Consider the following 20,330-nt stretch of genomic DNA (forward strand, 5'->3'; position numbering starts at 1 on the left):
TTGTAACTAGTTAATATAATACAAACTATCGAACAATTTGTTTTGCTTATTGTTTCATATAATTAAATAAAAGTTAAGGATTCTGTACTTGTATATAGCGGAGAGTCTGGCTACTGCATGAGGTGGTGCGGCTTTTTGCGCTTTAGTCTTTCTTTCCATTCGCTTTGAGCGACAAGAGCAGAGGCTTCAGTGCTCACATGATGTGAAAGTCTTTCCATGTGAGATTTGGCATATTTATGGATTGCTACGGCAACTGAATCAATTCCGAGATCGCGTTCAAGGTCATGGCTGCGAATGTACCATGGTGCATTGACGGCGCATCTTAGGACTTTGTTTTGAAATCGTTGGATTTGTGCAACTGTGTTGGGACTTGAGCAGCCCCAAAGTTGAATACCATAAGTCCAAACTGGTTTGAGTATTTGCTTGTAAAGCAGGAGTTTATTAAATATGGATAGAGCAGAGTTTCTACCCAATAGCCAATACATGTTTCTGTATTTTATTTCTAATTCTTCTTTTTTCTTTTTAACATGTGCGCTCCATCTAAGTTTTGTATCTAATGTCATACCCAAATATTTCGCAGTATTGTGATATGGTATTTGTACACCATTTATGTATAGTGGCATATATCTAATATTATTGTAAGTGAAATCCACATGTACTGACTTATTTTCATTTAATTTTATTCGCCATTTGGATGTCCATTCATATATTTTGTTTAAATGTTGTTGCAAGTTGACAATTGATGCAGTTTGCGTTCTTCTTCTTCAAATGTTGCTGTAGTGCAATTGCCTTCGTTAGGTAGATCACACGTAAAAAGTAGGTAGAGGATGGGACCTAACACGCTACCCTGAGGAACACCGGCTTTTATTTCCTTTAAGTCAGAGTACATATCTCCATGTTTAATTCGAAAAAATCGGTCCGAAAGATATGATTTTAAAATATTATAATATGCTGTTGGAAAAAACACCTTAATTGTGTTTAGGAGTCCGCCATGGCAGACTTTATCAAACGCTTTGGAAACGTCGAGGAAGGCGGCTGAGCATACTTTTCTATCTTCAAAAGCATTTTCGATAACTCGTGTGATTCTATGCACTTGGTCAATAGTGGAGTGATTTTTTCGAAATCCAAACTGGTGCGCCGGTATCAGCTTCCTCTCTTCGATTATTTTGTTAAGACGAATAGCAAATAATTTTTCCATAAGCTTTGAAAGCATTGGCAGTAGAGATATTGGCCGATACGAAGTTACATCATGTGTTGGCTTTCCAGGTTTGTTGAACATAATCACCTCTGCGGTTTTCCAGTAAATAGAAACGTATTGTAGATTAAAAGTTGCGTTCATTATATCAGTAATTTTACTTATAATATTTTGTGGTAGCTGTTTTAACATTTCACTGGTAATAAGGTCAAACCCAGGTGATTTTTTTGGCTTCAATTTTTTTATTTCCGAAGACACATCATCGTCAGTTACGAGAGGGATTTCTGTGTGGTTGATATAATTATAAGGTTCCATTTCATCTGCATTGGTTGTATTATCTGGTTTAAAAACACTTTCAAGGTATTCTGAAAAAACGTTTGCTTTCTCTATATCGCTTTTTGCCCATGTATTATCTGTTTTTCTGATTGGATTATTCTGCATCACTGGTCGCGAAAAGTTTTTTGTACACTTCCAGAGTGAATAATCATTCCTTTCATCATTTGATAAACCTTTCAGATAATAGCTAAGAGTTAAATTTTTAAATGACTTTATCTTATTGGTAAGTTTTTTAGTTATTTTGTTAAGACAACTTTTGTCAGATGGAGATCTTGCTTGTTGCCACTTCCGGCGTAATCGGCGTTTTTCTGCAACCATTTCTTTAATCTCTTTGGTATACTTGTGGTCTGCTGTGACGCTTCTTTTAATCGGTGTACTACTCCAGGCTGCATATTGTATTGTGTTTGTCAATCTTAAAATTTCGTTATCTAACTCCGAACTACAACTTATTTTGAGTTGATTATCAACATCGGACAGCATTGCCTTAAAGTATTCCCAGTCCGTGTTTCTATTGGTTAGTGTAAATGGTGGTTCCTTAATAACAACACTTTCATGTAGTGTTAATTATATAGGCGAATGATCAGAAGTCATATCCAATCCGTTTTCTATGAACATATAGTTTTGTGAGATATGTTTAATGATAAAGAAATCAATAAGATCTGGTGTTTTAAATGGATCTGTTGGCCAGTAAGTTGGTGTCCCCGTAGACATAGTACTACACCCACTCATTTGAATAGCTTTGAATAACTCTCTGCCTTTTGTGGTTATAAGTCTCGAGCCCCAATGGGTATGTTTCGCATTAAAGTCACCGCCCATTATAAATCGGTTTTTGTGGCTGCAGATCAGGTCTATATACTTATCGCATTTTATTTGATGTCTTGGAGGACTGTAAACCGCTGTAAGGGAAATGTTGTTGCCACTAACTATCGTTACAGTTGTTGCTTGGAATTCATTTGTAGATATGCAGTTTTCTTGGTAGTGTTTAATATTGTTTCTTATTATAATTGCAGCTCCTCCTCGCGCACAATTATCCGGGTGTATTGCGTGATATGTTTCAAATTTTCTGAATTTAATATGGGTTTCCTTGCTGAAATGGGTCTCCGATATTAAACATACGTCAATTTGTTCAGTGTTGAGTATTAGTTCTAGCTCATCTTTGTGTTTCATTAAGCCGTTTGCATTCCATAGCATAATTTTTAAGAATTTAGTCATCTTTATTTTCTTTTTTCTACTGCTTTTTCGAGCTTACAAAGCCTCTTTTCGATTGAAACGGTAAACTCATTCTGCTTTGTAAGCTTTTCTAATATTTGTTGAAGAATGCTAGCGTCATTTGAGCAAGTGTTATCTTTCACAGCTTGCGAGTAACTAATTCCGTTTGATGATGTAATTTTATTTGCTGCAATTAATTGGCGTGTTGTGTTTATTGAGAGATCTTTTGCATCTTTTTCAACCAGATTTTTAGCGCGAGGGTCGTTTTTCTTTGTACCAGTCCTTTGGTCCCGAATCTTTTGCAATTCTTTTGCAACTACGCATCCTCTATAATTTGCAGGGTGAGCCTCACCACAGTTGCAACATTTTGGTTGATGTTGAGCAGGTTTCTGACACTCAATGGTTTTATGTTTTCCTGCACATTTCACACATCTTGGTTGTTTGCCACAATAATTGTGAGTATGTCCATAAGATTGGCACAACTTACATTGTGGTATGAGCTTTGACTGCTTTACAGCCTCAATAACGACAACAGAATGTAATATTGTTTTTATTCCATATATGCTGTTTATGTTTTCAGTTGCTTCGAAGGTTAGAAGAAACATATCTAGAGGTTCCTTCGTTTTCCATTTCAATTTGTTAACTGCGTTTATAGCTTTGAATCCTTTTTCATGAAGATCTATTAATATTGCCTCTGGCTTATTTGAATGATGTAAATTTTTTTACCATTACTTTAATTGGTCGCGATTGCTTGTTTTCGTAAGAATACCATGGTAGACTCTCTTTGGATAACATCTTTGTTATCTTTCTATAATCATCAGCGTCTGATGTACTGATTTTATAGATATTATTATTTAGAAGTTTAATAGAAAATCCTTGTTTAGCTTCATTATTAGCAATATTATAAATTTTTTGGTATTCACATTCCCCCGATATCATTATTGGTGGAGGCCGAAAGATTTTCTTTTCTTTTCTGTCAATTACGCCTGCTTTTGCGGTATTTGACGTAGTTGGCTCAATAAGCTGAGGAGAGAGTTCAGCTTTTCTTTTTTTACTGGGTCTTTTTTTCAAAATCCAATCTGTTTCACGGGAAAGCTCTTCCTCATCCGTTTCAAAACTTTCAGCATTTGGATCTGTATTTGCCGAATTTATATTTTTTGTTTTAAGATACTGGTTTTCAGCTTTGAGCAAGGCTATCTCCTTTTTTAATTCAGCACACAATTGCTCTATTGATTCCAACTGCCTGGATTGTTGGTTTATTATGGTTTCATAATGATTTGCTTTGTAAACTGTAGTTTTCGGGTTTTTGGGTAGTTGACCCCCACTGGTGGAGGTGTTTGGAGATTTTCCATAATAAGCCACTAACTAGTTGGTAAAAATAATTATATGGCAACGTTGTATACAGATTTCGGTGTATACTTTTAGGCTAATCTTAAACGAGTAAAGCAAAAAGCTTACTACTTAGTACAGTATTACAATTGGGTTTTGTATTAGATATATTAATAGTATTAGATAAAAATAAAGCTTATACTACGGTAGCGGCTTTTCCAGATTCTCTTTTCGTGGTCAAAGTCCAGTGAAAAATGAAAACAGGTTGTCTTACATCTACTGTAGAAACTTTTAGCAGGTGCAGCAGCCTTCCTATTCGATTATTTCACCTCACTTCAACTTACAGGTGATCTCCGTAATAATCACTTCCGTATAGAAACAAGCTCTTTTTATTTTAGCTTTTATAACTTCTAATTTGTTCTAATTTATTTAAGTTTATTTCTATTACACTTTAATTCACTTCACTTCGCTCCAGGGTTGCCAGGGAATGAAAATTTTAGATGACCAAATTACTTTCAAAACAATTTTTACATCCTGATGCTATGGATGGAAAAATGGACAAAATCGACTATAACTTATCAAGGGCCCTGATATGGACCATGAAGATTTCAGTGCCAATGGATAATTTATTATTGGAAATATCGACAACTCTTTTTTTTTTATAGAAATTCAGAGAGAATGTTTACCTTATAATAGTGTGCCTATGTGCCAAAAATTGAGTAAAATCGGACCATAACTTCTCACAGCTTCAATATACCTATTAATGTTCAGTTACACACGAACTTGGGTTTCTTTTCTTTTATATATAGCTATCTTTGTTTCGTACGTGCAAGATTCCAATAATGTTTTGAGTTATTTTAAATAAAAGGGCAAATTGAAGTTGTGTTTTTTCTGACTGTTTTGTTAAATTCTTAAAGTTAATTGGAACAAATATGTGCTTTTGTTACTGATGACCAGCAAGTCAAAAGTAAATACTTACGTAATATCCGTCATTCGCATTTGTGGGCGCACTGACTCTGTTATAAGTGAACGCAACGAGTGGCACATTTCATCTTCGCTGTACAGTTCTTTCAACTCAGTTCCGAGTGGAATTATATATTCATTCTTACATACTTCCATAGTGGTGGCGTGTGACTCCAAGTGAAGTGCAATTAATAGATCGTAAAATCCTTGTCGAAGAGGTCCACTCATGTATTCCGACCTTATTGCATAAAGAAGTTGTTTCTGGTCAACGTGTTGACAAAGAGCATGAGCAGCGCGATAGTTTGACTGGTAACAAAGGGCGGCATATAATGTAAGCGTATGAGCATGAAATGATAATAATTTGTCCATCTCTATTAATTCCAAAATGTCAATACAGCGATCCTCTTCGGGTATGTGAAGAGCAAGCATTGACACAGGGTCTTCGCATAGCATAGACCAACCGCGTATATCGGAAAGTTTTAGAGCATGCACTTGTAGAGCTGTGTTTGGAACTCGTGCCCATTGATGAGGTCTGAGACATTGTACCTTAAGGCGAGGGGGAGACTGAGGATTAATATGTTTATCACTTGTCGGCAAAACAGCAGCGGAAAGAGGTAAAGTTGTAGATGTTCGCCCTAATTCAATCTGCAAAATTTCTTTGCTCGTTGCTTCTACAAATATTGCTGGAAAGAGCTTTGTGTCTGGTTCCATCATCCAGCGGTGAGTTGTCTCCTTGCCCTCACATGTAAAGCGAATAATACCAGTCGAAGTGTCCACGAAACATCCAATAAACATGCCCTACATTTACATATATTATTTCACTACATGTTTGCATACTTATTAATTATATATAGATTGTTGTATGCCTACCTGAGATGCGCCTTTTCCCGAAGAATCCTGCGTAACTTCATTGAAAAGTTCATCAGCTCTTACAACGTAACAACTCTGTCTATCAATACGATCCATAATAACTTCGTAATCGTCTTCTATTACAATGGAGCCGCATCGTACTTTTGATTTGTTGAACTCCTTACTGTGAAGATGATATTGCGTAGTAACCCAACCAACATATACATGAGTCGGATCTTGTCCAGGAAATATCCGAACGCCGTAGAAATATTCATTTATCAGCTTCAAGCATTCAGCGTCAAATAATTCGTTGCCAGATGATTCTACAGTTGGCTGCCCCAAAGTAGTAGAGGTAAGTTGCTTAGGACCTTGTTGAACTGGAGAAGACGGCATATCAGCCTGTAAATGCAGACACATAGATATGTTTTGAAAATTCTAATATTAAGTACAAAAAACAGTCTAAAATAAAAATTATTGTCAATGCATCAATTATCATATAAAGTACTGACTTTACATACATTATTCAAGCGTATAGTTGGCGTCTTTGTAGTCAATTGCGCATTTACAACATTACGACCATGAGCGACAGTATTTCTACGTTCGAGCGATATCTCTTGGGAGGTGCCACCCATTTTATCTCTACTTTGATCCCGCGATTTCTTGGAAAAGAATTTAAAGGGGCTTCGACCACGTTTTTTCTTATCGTCAATTCCTTCGTCAATTCCATTCACACCATTGATACCGTTTACCATATCGAAGCCAGTAGGTCCTCGCATGTCGCTCGCCATGTCTGACTCGAAGGTAATATTGCGTGTCAAGGAATTTCGTCGGGGGGGTCTTGCAGGACTGCGTGTCAATTGTTCATCTGCTTCCACTGTATCCTCAAAGTTTTGATGAAGACCTTTAATGTCACTCATGGTGAAACCACCTTTCAACATATGATCTACATTGGCAGCAGCTTGTTGTTGTTGTATTGCCAAGTCTTGAGCATCGCGTTGTAGTCTATACTGTCGTATTTTAATTTCTTCCCAACGCCGAGACTTTTCTAACTCACTTATAAACTGGCTCATGCAAGTAACAGGCAGAGAAAGTCGTAAAAATTCCCAATTAGCCTTTTCCATAGTCTCAAACGTATTGTGAGATATTTTTAAGTGTGGTGGCGTATCTGCCCCTCCTGGGATACGGGTAACATCTATGCGACAGTCAGGCATTTCTTCAGTGTTTTCAAAAACGGGTTGGTCTTTCGTGTACCAATGAGTCACCGGGCGACGCATATTGCTAAATTAAATTGAATTTGAAATAAATATTAGGAACTTAGCGAAAATAAATTTCAGACTTACACGCAGAATGGTTCATAGCCCTCCTGAAGACCACACGTAGTGAAAAACTTCAACGAGTCCACATCTTGCCCATATATTAGACGTGCCTTTTGTCCCACGCCCAAAGTACAAGCAGGCACAAAACCCACTCCTTCAGCAGACACCTCGGCAAAAGTGGTTTCACCACCTAAAGCGTCCATAAGAAGCTCTCCATTAAGTGAGAAACCTGTTTAGCGGTAATTATTTGTAGTATTAATATTGTTATATTATAGAATTACAATACAATGCAAACTATTTTTACTGCATACAAGTGCAATGCGCATTCAAGCAAATTATAATAAAAATTAGTCGCGATTCCCATAAAAATGTATACAATTAATACGAAAACTCAAACAATTGTGCTATTAATATTTTGAAGGAAGTTAGTTGGCATATGCATGAGCGATTTGTTGAAAATGCATGAAAACTGTGTCAGTGTAAGAGAAACGTATTCCCAATGTAGCCAATAGCTCTCTTAACAATTATCTTCCCTCAAAATTAAGTAAATAGAAAGACGTTACCAAGGCTTAGTTATATAAAATAGAATACTAGATCGGATTGAAAGACTTTCCCTTTCTAAATGTAAACGCTTTATTGAACGATTTTTTCCCACTCCTTAAAAAATTGTGCAGTGTGAGTGGAATTTTTTTTTTGCTTCACTTAATATGCCAAATAGATAAATAGTTATTCCACAATTTATACTTTTAATAGGCTATTCCGGCAGTCAAATTAATTTAATACATTAAGATTATAATTGAGAAACCAGTTTTTGCCCTTCGTACTGTCGTCTACTCGATTAACGATCAGCTGTTATACATGTTAGTTTTTGCCGTTCTAAATCAGCGCTTAAATCGAGCAATGATCAATTAATTGATCAATTAACTCCTGTGCGGAAAGGCTTTAAGGTTTTCCCTTAGAAAGTAGAGTTCAATGACCGGGTGTGTAAATTTGGATGTAAATCTCCTATGATCACTACAAATCGCTCATTCCTATAAGTTGTGAAATATTGCGTTCAATTTATTGTAAGCAGCATGCGGCAAAACTGAAATTAGTTTATATAGTAGCCTAAAAAGAAAGTAAGTACATATGTAAATGATGTGTATTGTGTAATTGTAAAAGTTCAGCTTCAGTTCATGAATTATGAAAACAAGTTTGAAAATTTCTAAGACAACGACAATAAGCAAATTGAGACACTGACAACTTTAACTTAATTTTTTAATTTCTGGAATTTTTGTATTTTTGCCAAATTTAGTCATCACTTAGATATTGAGACCCACATGTACTGTTAGAAAGCACAACAGTAATATTTGGAAAAATTGCATCCCCTTTGTTGATTGCATAAAGCAAATAACTTTATACTATAGTATTTAAACAATTGAAAGTTATGAATTGGAAGCAAATATGTACATGTAATTTCGTTTCATTGATAAATAAGGGTCTTGTGCATTATACTTTATATCTCATATTCGATTCAAAGGAGTCTCGTTGTCTATCTTTTTGAATCTGCAAACAACTGATTTTAATTGGGATATCTGATCATGACTATTATTGTACATTATGACAAATCTTACTGGTGTAACTAAACTACTTGTCGTCATTTGCCTGTGCTGATAATGTACATAATATAAAGCAATGAATACGAAGTTGGCACGATGAAACTGTGCGAATTCTTTTTATTTTTTTGAATAATATAAAAATACACAAGTTGTTGAAATTTTTAATATTTATGAGTACACCAACCCTATTTTGTCTATGGCTGCATATATTTTTAACAAGAATGGTTATTTGTATATATCTCGCAAACCAATGAAGTTATATAAACCAAACTTTCTGCAGTCGGTTCTCTTACGTACCTTACCACACACCATGAAAATAGTTGAAATCGGATAATAACCACGCCCACCTGCCATACAAAGGTTAGGTTGAAAATTACTAAAAGTGAGTTAACTGACTAACCAAAAACGTCAGAAACACTAAATTTCACATAAGAAATGGCAGATGTAAGCTGAAATTAGTTTTTTTTTTACAAAATGGAAAATGGGCGTAGCCCACGTACCCCCCCCCCCCCCGCTTTCAATGAAACTTGGTTTATAATAGTTTCCTTACATCCCAATAATATGTTGTGAAAATAGGCCAAATCGCTTCACAACCACGCCTACTTCCTGTATACTAGAACTTTGAAGACGATCTGATGGTTTACTTTACAATATATAAAGTAAGCACTAGTGAAGATATCGGTGCAGAACTTTGCATAAATACTATGTTAATAGTGTGGCAGCCCAATTCTGAAATTCGCCGAAATCGGACCATAGGTTTTTAAGGCCCCATATATCGAACACGAGGACCTCGTTGCTTCTAACCTAATATTAGGGTTTCCAACTTTCAATGGACTTTATACAATATATATGACGAATATGTGGGTCAAATTGTGTATTATATAATATAAATAAAGTTAAGTAAATAAATTGCGAGAGTATGAAATGTTCGGTTACACCCGAACTTAGCCCTTCCTTACTTGTTAATATTACATATTTATATATAAATACATACCATATATTGATGCATTCACGGGGATTTACGATTCATAGTTTAGCATCACTTATGATCACATCTTTTAGTATGGGAATTATGTATGTATTTATAATTAAATTATGAAGATATAGAAATACTAAATACGCTGTTCTTGTTTGACTATTGTCTATAGGTTTTATGGAAAATGTTGTTGCAATTATGACACAAGAAGGAAATTTTTAATTGTTTTGCAATATTCAAAACATTCAACAGTTGCACTTTCTATACTCTCGCAACAAAAGTTGCTAAGAGAGTATTATAGTTTTGCTCACAAAACGGTTGTTTGTAAGTCATAAAACTAAACGAGTTAGATATAGGGTTATATATATCAAAATGATCAGGTCGTCGAGACGAGTCAAAAGAGTCAAATTTGGAATAAATGATCGCAATAGTAAGGGGCATATTTGGATGCCATTTTCCTGGGTAAGTGGGCGTGGCCCCGCGCCCAAATCGGTTATTTGTATATATCTCGCAAACCAATAAAGCTGTATAAACCAAACTTTCTCCAGTCGTTTCCCTTACGTACCCCATCATACACCACGAAAATAGTGGAAATCGGATAGTAACCACGCCCACCTCCCACACAAACGTAGAAAAAATTAAATTTTACAGAAGAAATAGGAGAAAGAAGCTGCACTCAGATCTTTTTACAGAATGGAAAATGGGCGTGGCGTCACCCACTTATGAGTCAAAAACCATACCTCAGGAACTACTCAACAGATTTCAATGAAATTCGGTATATAATATTTTCTTGACACCCTGATGACAAGTGTGGAAAATGGATCATATAGATCCGTGGCATTACTTGTGAAAAAATTGTCGAAATCGGACTATAACTTTTCAATGCCCCTGATATCGAATATGAAGAACTCAGTGCCTTATGGTAATTTTTCACCGAAAATATCGGTAAATCTCTCAGATATCTCAATTTATTTCAGAGGAAATCGTTTTCTTCTAATAGTGTGTCTCTGTACCAGAAATAGTTAAAATCGGGTCAAACTTCCCCTAGCTCTCATATAGCTAATTATAGGATTTTCAAAAATACGATGGTTATCGTATCGATTAATATGTGAAATATCTTAGTCATATTAAGTGAGCATATACTCTCAGATATAATGTTGGCGATCAAAATGAGTGAAATCGGTTCAGGAATTAGCCCAGCCTATATACTATATATGATGATTTTCGTTTTTATATTGGACTTAATGCCGAATATATGGGTCAAATTGTGTGTGATCTAAATAAAAATAAAGCAATAAATTGCGAGAGTATAAAATGTTCGGTTGCACCTGAACTTAGCCTTTCCTTACTTGTTTAATATTTAATTGTTCAACATTGTATGTACATACATGTGTATATTCATAAATCAGTGTCAGCAATTGGTTCTGCTTATTGCTAAGTAACCAGGAGTTGAATGCATTCACCGAAACAAGTTATCATTTAATAAAACAGCTTGTGTATGGGGAAAGGAATGAATGGACTGTTATCAAGGACTTATTCATTTGATCAATCGGGTACAATGATGTTTAGTAGATATCAAAAGCAATGGCGTGGGCACAAATATTGTAGTTTCTTACTGATTGTATGATCGGCGAGATCTAAGAATACGCCGACAATATCACCAGGCCCGCATTGTTTACCAAAAGATTCACAGGTGCCACCAGAAATTTTTTCTTCCTAATTAATTTAAAGTTAATAGAAATACTTGTATAAATTAGTAGAATGGAAGCAAGTTAGCTGAAAAAGTATATTAATAAACTAATGTAATATTTTCAATTGTTTAAACTGATTTCGACACCATTTTGCAGCTTTATACGAGTAAAAGAATTAGCTCTAAATATTGTATGTCGTTCATATAGTATGGTAGTTATAATCATCAAACAAAACAGCGGAATAAAAAACGCTTAAACTGTATTTATTGGCAACTATATTAAAATCCTTACTGATGGTTCGCTCCAAGACATCGATAAAACAACCAATAACGTCACCTTCTTCATACCGAACACCAAAGTGTTCCACGGATCCACCGTGCATCTTTGTCACCTATAATGTTTTTATATACAGATGCACACAAATATGTATGCGTATGTATATGTATAGTTAACAATAGCAGAATGAATATAAAAGTGGTATATACATGGATTATAACACATTGACAGATTTTTTAACAAATAGTTATGGATACTCATTTCCTACACAAATGAGTCCTCTTCTTCTATTCTCATATATGACTGATTGTTATAATTTATATCAAGAACATGACTAATCAATACAATCAGTTAATGAATATCAAAATAATTCATTATGTAACACTGACATACCCAAATTATGTTAAAAAGTCTGTCAATGTACGAGCATATGAACAATTGAAATTAACTTCTGATTTTTTATAGAATTTGTTTAAGCTGGGATTAAATTTTTTTGACCTTAAGAAAAACATTTTCTTTTCGAAGTCTTCCACTTGTGTCTAGACAACAGTGAAAATGTCAATTGATATATATGCGCATTCATGGTTATAAATACATATATGGTCTTACAATTGTGGTTAAGCAATTTCCGGAATGAGAATTTGTCATCAAATAAAACTTACATTATGCCCGTCAAAAGCCCAACTCGAGTCGTCGCTGCCCAACATGGTTCCAGGATGACAGTCTGCCCTGGCCCAGCCCACACGCATTGGACCCGCAGTGAGAACCTCAAACTCAAAGTACCATTTACCAGATGTCACGGCGTAATTTCGTTCGACCCGATAAGTGCGAAAACCAGCGAATTTTAATCGTTGCGCTTCGGCTAGTAATCCCTCAGTGCCTTCACCTGTTGGTGGATCTAATACATATCCATATACCAGGAGGGTACGCACCGTTTCAGAAGCGGTATCACGATTTGCTTTTTTTATTGCTTCATCAACTTTTAAATACGGTACCAAGTGTGGGCTTCGGTGATTTTCGGAGTCTTCGTTGAGCCCATAAGTCCAACCTTGTTGGATTCGCTCGCGAGCCCATAAATTATGTGTATTTTCAGCCAACTGATCGACTAATTCCTCCAATTTGGGGGATAGTGTAACTGCACTGAGATCTAATGGAGCAGGCTTGTAACCATTGGCTTGCATAAAAATCTCATTTGGTAATCGAATGGGACGAATACGCGCTGGCGGCTTATCCATTGTAATGTAATATCCGAGGGATATTATGGTCCTATGAAAGAATACTTTATTAAATTAAAGTGTTTCAATTAGCATTGGTCTTCTATACAAATGGATATAACCATATATAAAATAAGGACATTAAATATAAAGCTTACTTCAAAGTTTGCACAGCCAATTGACTATCGTAGCGACGTTCTGGTAAAGGTAGTTTTTCGAAATGCGTGAGACACGGATGTATTCGTTGGTAGTCATCTCTGTGCTCTCCCCAGGACCAGCCTGCTTCTATTTTGTTCAGTGCCCACATTTCATGAATGTTTTCTGCCAGCTTTTCCTTTATATGATCCACAGAGGAAGGAAGTGAGACCCCAGAAGTATCAACAGGGTTAGGTACAAATGCAGTGTCATCTTCTATTAGCCACGGCCCGGCTAAAACATTTTTATTTAAGTTTCCAAAGTAAAAGCAGGGATCTAAACTGAGATTTTGGTGTGGCATTAAACATTGAACTAGTGGAGAGAAACCCAGAGGTGGAGCAAATTTTAGACGACCATGGTCTCCACCAAAAAGAAAACGACAACTAAAATTAAACATAAAACAGCAGCAGTTATATTTTGTTTAATGGAAAATAGTACACCGTGTTGTTTGTTTAGTTACGACTTACCTTAATTTTGAGGAACAACTCATTACAGGGAAAAACATCCCATCCAAATTAAAATCCCGGAAGCATCCGCGAACCTTACCGCCATTAAAAGAAAATGTAATTATAGGTATTGAAAGATCGATAGTAACACCAATAACATCTCCTTTTCGAATATATGGTTCTTGAGGTAAGTGGTTGACAACTAAAGTCCGACGTCCGCCCGTCCATAAATGCGCTCCGTCAAAACCGAAAGAGTAAAGATCATCACCAACCCCGTTTCCTCCCCATTTTTTACCACCACCTGGATAAGGAACATATCCAGAGGTATTGGCCCATCCTATTCTCAAATGTGGCATCATATGAGTAGTTTGTTCAATATGATCCATAGTGACTTCGAAGTACCACTTTTGGTACATGGCAGATCCGTCTACTCGACCAACAAAAATATTCGGGCGAATGCTAAATAATGTGTTAAATAAAAATTTAAATGCATATTCCAAAATATTGGTTAATTTTAAACATTTATTCGTGCATAATGAAAAATCACCTGGCCACATGATCCACAAGCTGTGTTTGCAGTAGTAAATTCTTTCCAGGCAATAGGAAATCACAAATATTATTTTGCGATGATCTAACCGCCACTCCATTACCAACGCACAGTGAACATAGTACATCTAGAACTTTGGGGTCTCGCCCATGTTTTTCAAGTAAAGAAATTATTACTTTAATATGTTCATCACGCATCATATTCAGTGCTTCCGGAGAGTCAATAAGGACACAGTGCAATACATCCAACATACCGGATCCCTCACTTGACGCTTGTGAGCCTAATCGTGAAAATAGCCAATTTAAACGGTTACTGTTGGCGAACTGCGCACAATTAGTATGGTTTCCCTTGATTATTGCTGCCAAAAGTTGATAAAGGTATGTCGATATTAAGTCCCAACTTTGTCCAGTTTCATCACCGGCCAAAAAGCTAGCCAAAAATCCTTGTGAGGTGATTACATTAATTTTATCAATAGCTTCTAATATTAGATTTAGAACTCCCTCTTCCTGAAATAGATCTTGTCGATTTCGTAGTGCTCTATAACGATTTTGTTTTTCTTCGTGCTCTGAAATTTTAATTAAAATACATTTAGATACATATATTTTTATAATTATTGTAGTTAAACATATATTTTTTCAAACAATAGATAAACTAATCACATTAACAGAATTATGTACATGCTGGTCAGGGAAGAAATTTTGAATCAGTAGTTTTCCGTAGGAATATCTTATATGAATATTTAAATAACTGAACTAAAATCTATGTACATATATGTATATCGGGTGATACATTTTTACTTTTTCGAAAGCCTTTTTTGATCACGCGAGAGTCGTATCTAGCTGTTATGTTATTTTTGTTAAGTATGGTTTGGCATTTCATTATGGAAACCCTGAATAACGTTTATAAATTGTAAAACTTTATTACGAAAATTCACGTTATGTAAAGAATATGTTTCACGCAGCAGCAGCCATCGCATGATAACTGACTATTTGATGCCCGAAATTGAAGCTCGTGATCTCGGCGATATTTGGTTTCAACAAGATGGAATCACTTCCCACGCCACGCTTCAATCAATGGATTTATTGAGAGAACACTTCGGTGTGCGGATAATTTCACGTTTTGGGTCAGTCGATTGGCCACCAGGTTTGTGCGGACAATCCCCCTTCGATTCAGATGTTGGATCCAAACATCACGATTGTCAGCCGCGGCCGACATTTAAAAGAGATAATCCTTAAAAAATAAATTCGGAAGAATGTTCTTTCGAATGATAATAAACATTCCCCATTAAATTTGAATTGTCTGTGTTTTTTTCTTAAAAAATATAGGGAACCTCGAAATGGACCATCCTTTACATATATAATAAATTACTTACCCATGTCATCCTCTGGTTGTGAAAAATAGTTAATTAAATCCTCAAGGCACATGACCATTTCATTTAAATTGACCTTTTGAAAGAATATCGAGTGGCGTCGGTTGGATTGTAGTGTTTCCAAAGCACTAGAAATAATACAATAAAAATTATTTTAATTTTTGACGTATGTAACACCAACCGAATCTAGGTTTAAACTCCGAAAGTTTTCGGAGATTGATAAACTTATCACTAGAACAGTGCTATGAATTTAAAGAATGATTCTGCAAAACTCAATTAATGTACAATGCACCAATATAATTACTTGATGAATTGCGTAAAGAGACTACTGCATTTACGAATGACCCGCGCAGTTTTCGATTCCTCTTCCTGAGATCGCGAAAAGTCCAAACAATCGTCCATTTTTCCTTCTTCATGAAGAATTGCTTGTTTTTCTTCCACTTTGCCAACACCTTTCTTTTTAGTTTCATAGCTTTTATAACTAAGCCATAGACTCGATTCACAATGCTGTACAATTACAGTAGTATCACCATATTTGATGATAGGCACACCAATTACTTCGAGATCTTTATCTTCAAGAACTTTTTTCTCGTCGTCCTTTTCTTGCCTTAAGCAGAAAGTCGTTGATGCAATAGATGCTTCCTCTTTTTTGAGCTATTAAAATAAACAAAAATTAAAGTTTATATATCATTCAAGTTTATAAACCATTGGCTTAGTTAAGTACCAAAACTAATTCGTTATTCTCGTTCACACCAAGATATCGTCCAGTGGTAATATGACGTATGCGCATAGGATGATACCAGTTGATGAAGCCGCCGGTCCATTTAGTGCGTGCCAATTCGAGTCGCCATAATGACCGAGCTTGCGACATTACTGACCCGCCCTCATACACAACAATGCTGAAATAGAAATAATGATGGTCAAATTTACCCATATTCAAAAGGGAGTTAAACAAATATGACATTTAGCAGTTACTTTTGTCCTGCTTCGCGACCCCAGGTACTTGGTATGGTTAAACATTCATCACCGCCGTGAAAAAATCGTAAAACATCACCACCAAACACATATCCAACATATTTAACTCGTGATATGCCTGTGCCATAAGGTTGTACGGACCAGTGCGTTACGTGGAAACTAGCGTTCACAATTGATTGTTCGTTTTCTTTAGTGGTGTGCTGTGAGTTTGAAAATAAAATAGTATTAAATAATAAACATTTTGTGTGAAGGTAGATAAGTGCATACCAAATATCGTTCGGTGGCTACGGAGACTAAAATCAGATCATCTCCCACTCGTACTTTCTCGCCTTCAGATCTTTGTTTGCTTGCAGGATGTACTGTCCACCAGCAAGCCTCACCTTGGCTGTGCTCTTGCAATCCCACGTCGAAAGATAACTTATCGTTTGAGGAAGAGGTAGAAAGGCACGCCAGGTACTGCCGGAAATAAAGCAAATTAGTATTTAAGTTAAAAGCTAAACTATATTATACAGATTAACATGTACTAAAATCTGTATTCTTACCATATCACTATTGTGGTGTCGCAAGAGTATTGCATTACCATAAAGCAATGTTCTGTGACCAGATCCAGTCCCCTTTCCCTGGAAGTAAGCAAGGCATGTGTGGGCGATTTATAAAGTAGTCATTGTCAAGAAACAATAAATTAAATGATACGTTACGGGCTTGAACATATATTGCGATACCAATTATATTCAATTATCGAATTATAAAACGTGCAATAATATTGAAAAAAAAAACCTGTGCATATGCGAGATCTGATCACATTGTATTTTGATTTCATATTGAACAGCAAAGGAGCTTTGTGGAACGATATGAACAAAAGGACCCAAAGCTCAAATCAACTTCAGACGTATGGAACTTAGGCAGGGATGAATATAATAATTTGGTACCAATTGTTACTTGAGAAGTTGAAAATCAAAAGAATATTCCGAAGTTCAAAGAGATAGAGTGAACAGTTTCAAAAAGAATTTAAAGGTATTTATGTAGGTATATGTATATGTATATGTATCGTACCATATTCATATATTTTTATTTTATAGCAGCATGCATCATAGCATCGCAGTTCGTTAACTTATAAGCAAGTAATAGAAGAGATCAAGTTTGGGTCTACTGTATTTCAACTCAGTCTATGTCGGTCCATATTTTACTATCTGCGTACAAAGAAATCTATAATTAGCAAGAAACAAGCAGTAAGTCTGGAAAAAAGCGTAGCACGAAACATTGCAAAGATTTAAAGAACAATATAAACAAATGAAAATGTATCTTATTCAGAACCACCTAAACCACGTTTTTTTTGCAAGTATGCACTAGTAACCCAGTGGGTTGTGAAATATTGCAAAAGACTCAATATAAAAAATAGAACAAATTCTACCAGTGAGTTTATTTTCATGTTTTTTCGCGGTCTTCGGTTAACGCGGCCTATGTCAATCAATCCAAAATCTGAAAGCAAAGCGCTTGTATATCAATTCAGTTAACAAACATTAGTGATCTTTTGATATACATAATTTAGAATTAGAATCGACATTTATTCTTTTAACCACTGCAAGGATTAAAATAATTAAAATGAAATCAACTAAAATGCTATTTTTTTAAATCAAATTTCAGATTAGTTCCATTTAAAATTATAAAATTTTACCATGACCTGCATCATTGTGGAAGTTGTATTGGGCAGAAATTTTGATTTGGAATATTTTATCACCAGATGTAGTAATTGAGGAAAGTGCACATGCATATCGAACATAAAAAGGAAGAGAAAAGTTAAAAGTAAATAAATATGTGTGAAAATTATGTAAATAATGTAAAAATAGCTAATGTAAATCAGTAATTCAACTTGAAAGGAAAATAAAGTGTTTACTGATTGTAATACATATATGTACATAAATATAATTCTTTTCTATAAAAGTTAGCACATTACAATCAAAGTAACTTTTGAAAATCTATACATTTAATTTGTTTGAGTTTTCTTAATCCAAGTATAAATGTTAAGGAATATTATTGCCAGCACTGATCAAAATATACTTGCTTAGTTATTAACGGCAATCGCTTGAGAAGTAATAGATTATAATCGGATTCTAAAATTTTTTATAAAACAAGAACATAATATTTAATTCTTTTATGTGGTGTGAATTATTAAGTTTAAGTGAGCACAAACCTATTGTTTATATTTTATAACATGTTCCACAAGTCTTGTTTTACTGAATGAAGTTATCTCATTTTACTAAATACATATATACATTTGTAAAATATAATAAGTTGTTCAAACTTACAGTTTCCGATCCAGCCGCAGTTACTAATTCTTGCAATGCTCGCACTGACAGTGCCTGCTCTATTACGAAAACGCATTGGGATAGATCCGGTGGAACATTTTTGTCCGCAATATTTTCCAAAAAACAGTGACGATTACCAAATCCTTCAGCCGCTAAACAGACGCGTTCTCCAGTAGCCGTACATGAGAGACACACCATATCTTCCTGGAAATGATACATTGTAATACATTCAGTTATTATTTTTCTGATTCATAAATTTTCTGATATAGGGAAATATTGCGTTTAACTTTCGTTTACTTACCGTTCGCAGAAATGAAACATCATCCTGCTCGGAGCCTCCTTCGGCTTCAGCCATTGTGGTACGCAGTCAAAATAATTATACACCATGAAATGTGGCGTACCTTTTAATAATGAGATAATTGATATCTGCCTATATACAAATAATTTTTTTCCTAGAAATCTTTAGAAGAAAATTATAGGCCCAATTTTATAACTATTTATGTTAAGCGTATGTTGCAATGTCCAAATCGAAAACTATAAATAGATAATAAATTCATTATCATTACTAAATATTTTAAAGAATATTTAATGTTATGTAAACTTCTTTATGTCTTAAAAGTTGTCAATTGCAACCATGGCGCCCAAAAATTTATAGAAAACTTACTAATTTAAGAATCATGAAACTATTTGCTATACGACTGAATTGATAATGGTTTGATATCCACTCTCATTAGAATTGAGCCAAAAAACTCAGGCGTTAACCTTTCAAGTAAATATATTTGCAACTTCACACTGCTTTAAAGACACGTAAACAAAAATATTGGCAAATATCACCGCCCACATGTCGGACCAATCGCTTACTCACATGATGCCACAATCAAAACTGTGTTATAAAATGCTGTTACTAAGTCTCAAATCATGCAACAAAAATTAAATTGTCTAACACAGAACAAGCTATATCAAACAATGGATAGTTTAAAAGGAATTACTAGCATTCCTTAAGGGGTTAAATACAGTTAGAATTTTCAAACAATCGATTTTTCTTTTATTTCATTTTCTTAATGTACATATATTTAAGAATACACACAGAAAATTTCATATCGTTCCGGTGAATATTTTCAAAGTTACAAGCAAATTTGAAAAGGCGTTTCAGAGTGCTTGGAAGTACAAGGTCCGAGCGGCAGCGCGTTTTTCTCAAAATGGTGTTTTCAAAGTCGGTGACCAACATTACTCGAAAACGGCTAGACCGATTAGTCTCAAATTTTAACACGACCTTCTTAAATATATTTTTTAGTGATTAATCGAAGATTTTTTCTCTCCGATAAATATTTTTTTTTTTTATAAACAATTTAAGGCCGAAATTTCGGTGAAGAATCGATTTTTTTTTTTGAGAAACCGCCATTTAGTCAAAAAATTTTATTTTGCTTATTCCTTCTATTAATTACTAGTTTTAACATTATTTTAACGAAATCTGTTTGGTTTCTTAATTTCATATGATCCAGTTCCGAGATATAGTGGTCACCGCAAAACGTCTTTTTTG

The 20,330-nt window shown here is 35.0% G+C and overlaps 1 protein-coding gene across 19 annotated transcripts in view; it reads right to left on the reverse strand.

The window, feature by feature from the left end:
* Positions 1-20,330, reverse strand: part of LOC105219357 (ryanodine receptor) — a 54,433-nt gene that overhangs the window by 15,977 nt on the left and 18,126 nt on the right. For 11 of the 19 annotated variants that reach the window (XM_054235247.1, XM_054235245.1, XM_054235240.1 and 8 more), the window contains exons 2-18: positions 19,092-19,324; positions 18,791-18,994; positions 17,027-17,104; positions 16,752-16,940; positions 16,485-16,684; positions 16,234-16,408; positions 15,814-16,163; positions 15,513-15,637; positions 14,141-14,705; positions 13,615-14,052; positions 13,111-13,530; positions 12,401-13,004; positions 11,754-11,853; positions 7,222-7,426; positions 6,400-7,159; positions 5,903-6,280; positions 5,049-5,830 (exon numbers count right to left, since the gene is read on the reverse strand). In XM_054235247.1, the coding sequence (XP_054091222.1) occupies positions 5,049-5,830; positions 5,903-6,280; positions 6,400-7,159; positions 7,222-7,426; positions 11,754-11,853; positions 12,401-13,004; positions 13,111-13,530; positions 13,615-14,052; positions 14,141-14,705; positions 15,513-15,637; positions 15,814-16,163; positions 16,234-16,408; positions 16,485-16,684; positions 16,752-16,940; positions 17,027-17,104; positions 18,791-18,994; positions 19,092-19,145 (5,627 nt within the window). In that variant the 5' untranslated portion in view covers positions 19,146-19,324. Of the gene's footprint in view, positions 1-5,048; positions 5,831-5,902; positions 6,281-6,399; positions 7,160-7,221; positions 7,427-11,387; positions 11,488-11,753; positions 11,854-12,400; positions 13,005-13,110; positions 13,531-13,614; positions 14,053-14,140; positions 14,706-15,512; positions 15,638-15,813; positions 16,164-16,233; positions 16,409-16,484; positions 16,685-16,751; positions 16,941-17,026; positions 17,105-18,790; positions 18,995-19,091; positions 19,325-20,330 lie in introns of all 19 variants that reach the window. The other 8 variants (XM_054235248.1, XM_054235238.1, XM_054235246.1 and 5 more) reach the window with 1 other exon arrangement.

This window comes from Zeugodacus cucurbitae, chromosome 6, assembly GCF_028554725.1.
Source record: "Zeugodacus cucurbitae isolate PBARC_wt_2022May chromosome 6, idZeuCucr1.2, whole genome shotgun sequence".
NCBI classification, from domain to species: domain Eukaryota; kingdom Metazoa; phylum Arthropoda; class Insecta; order Diptera; family Tephritidae; genus Zeugodacus; species Zeugodacus cucurbitae.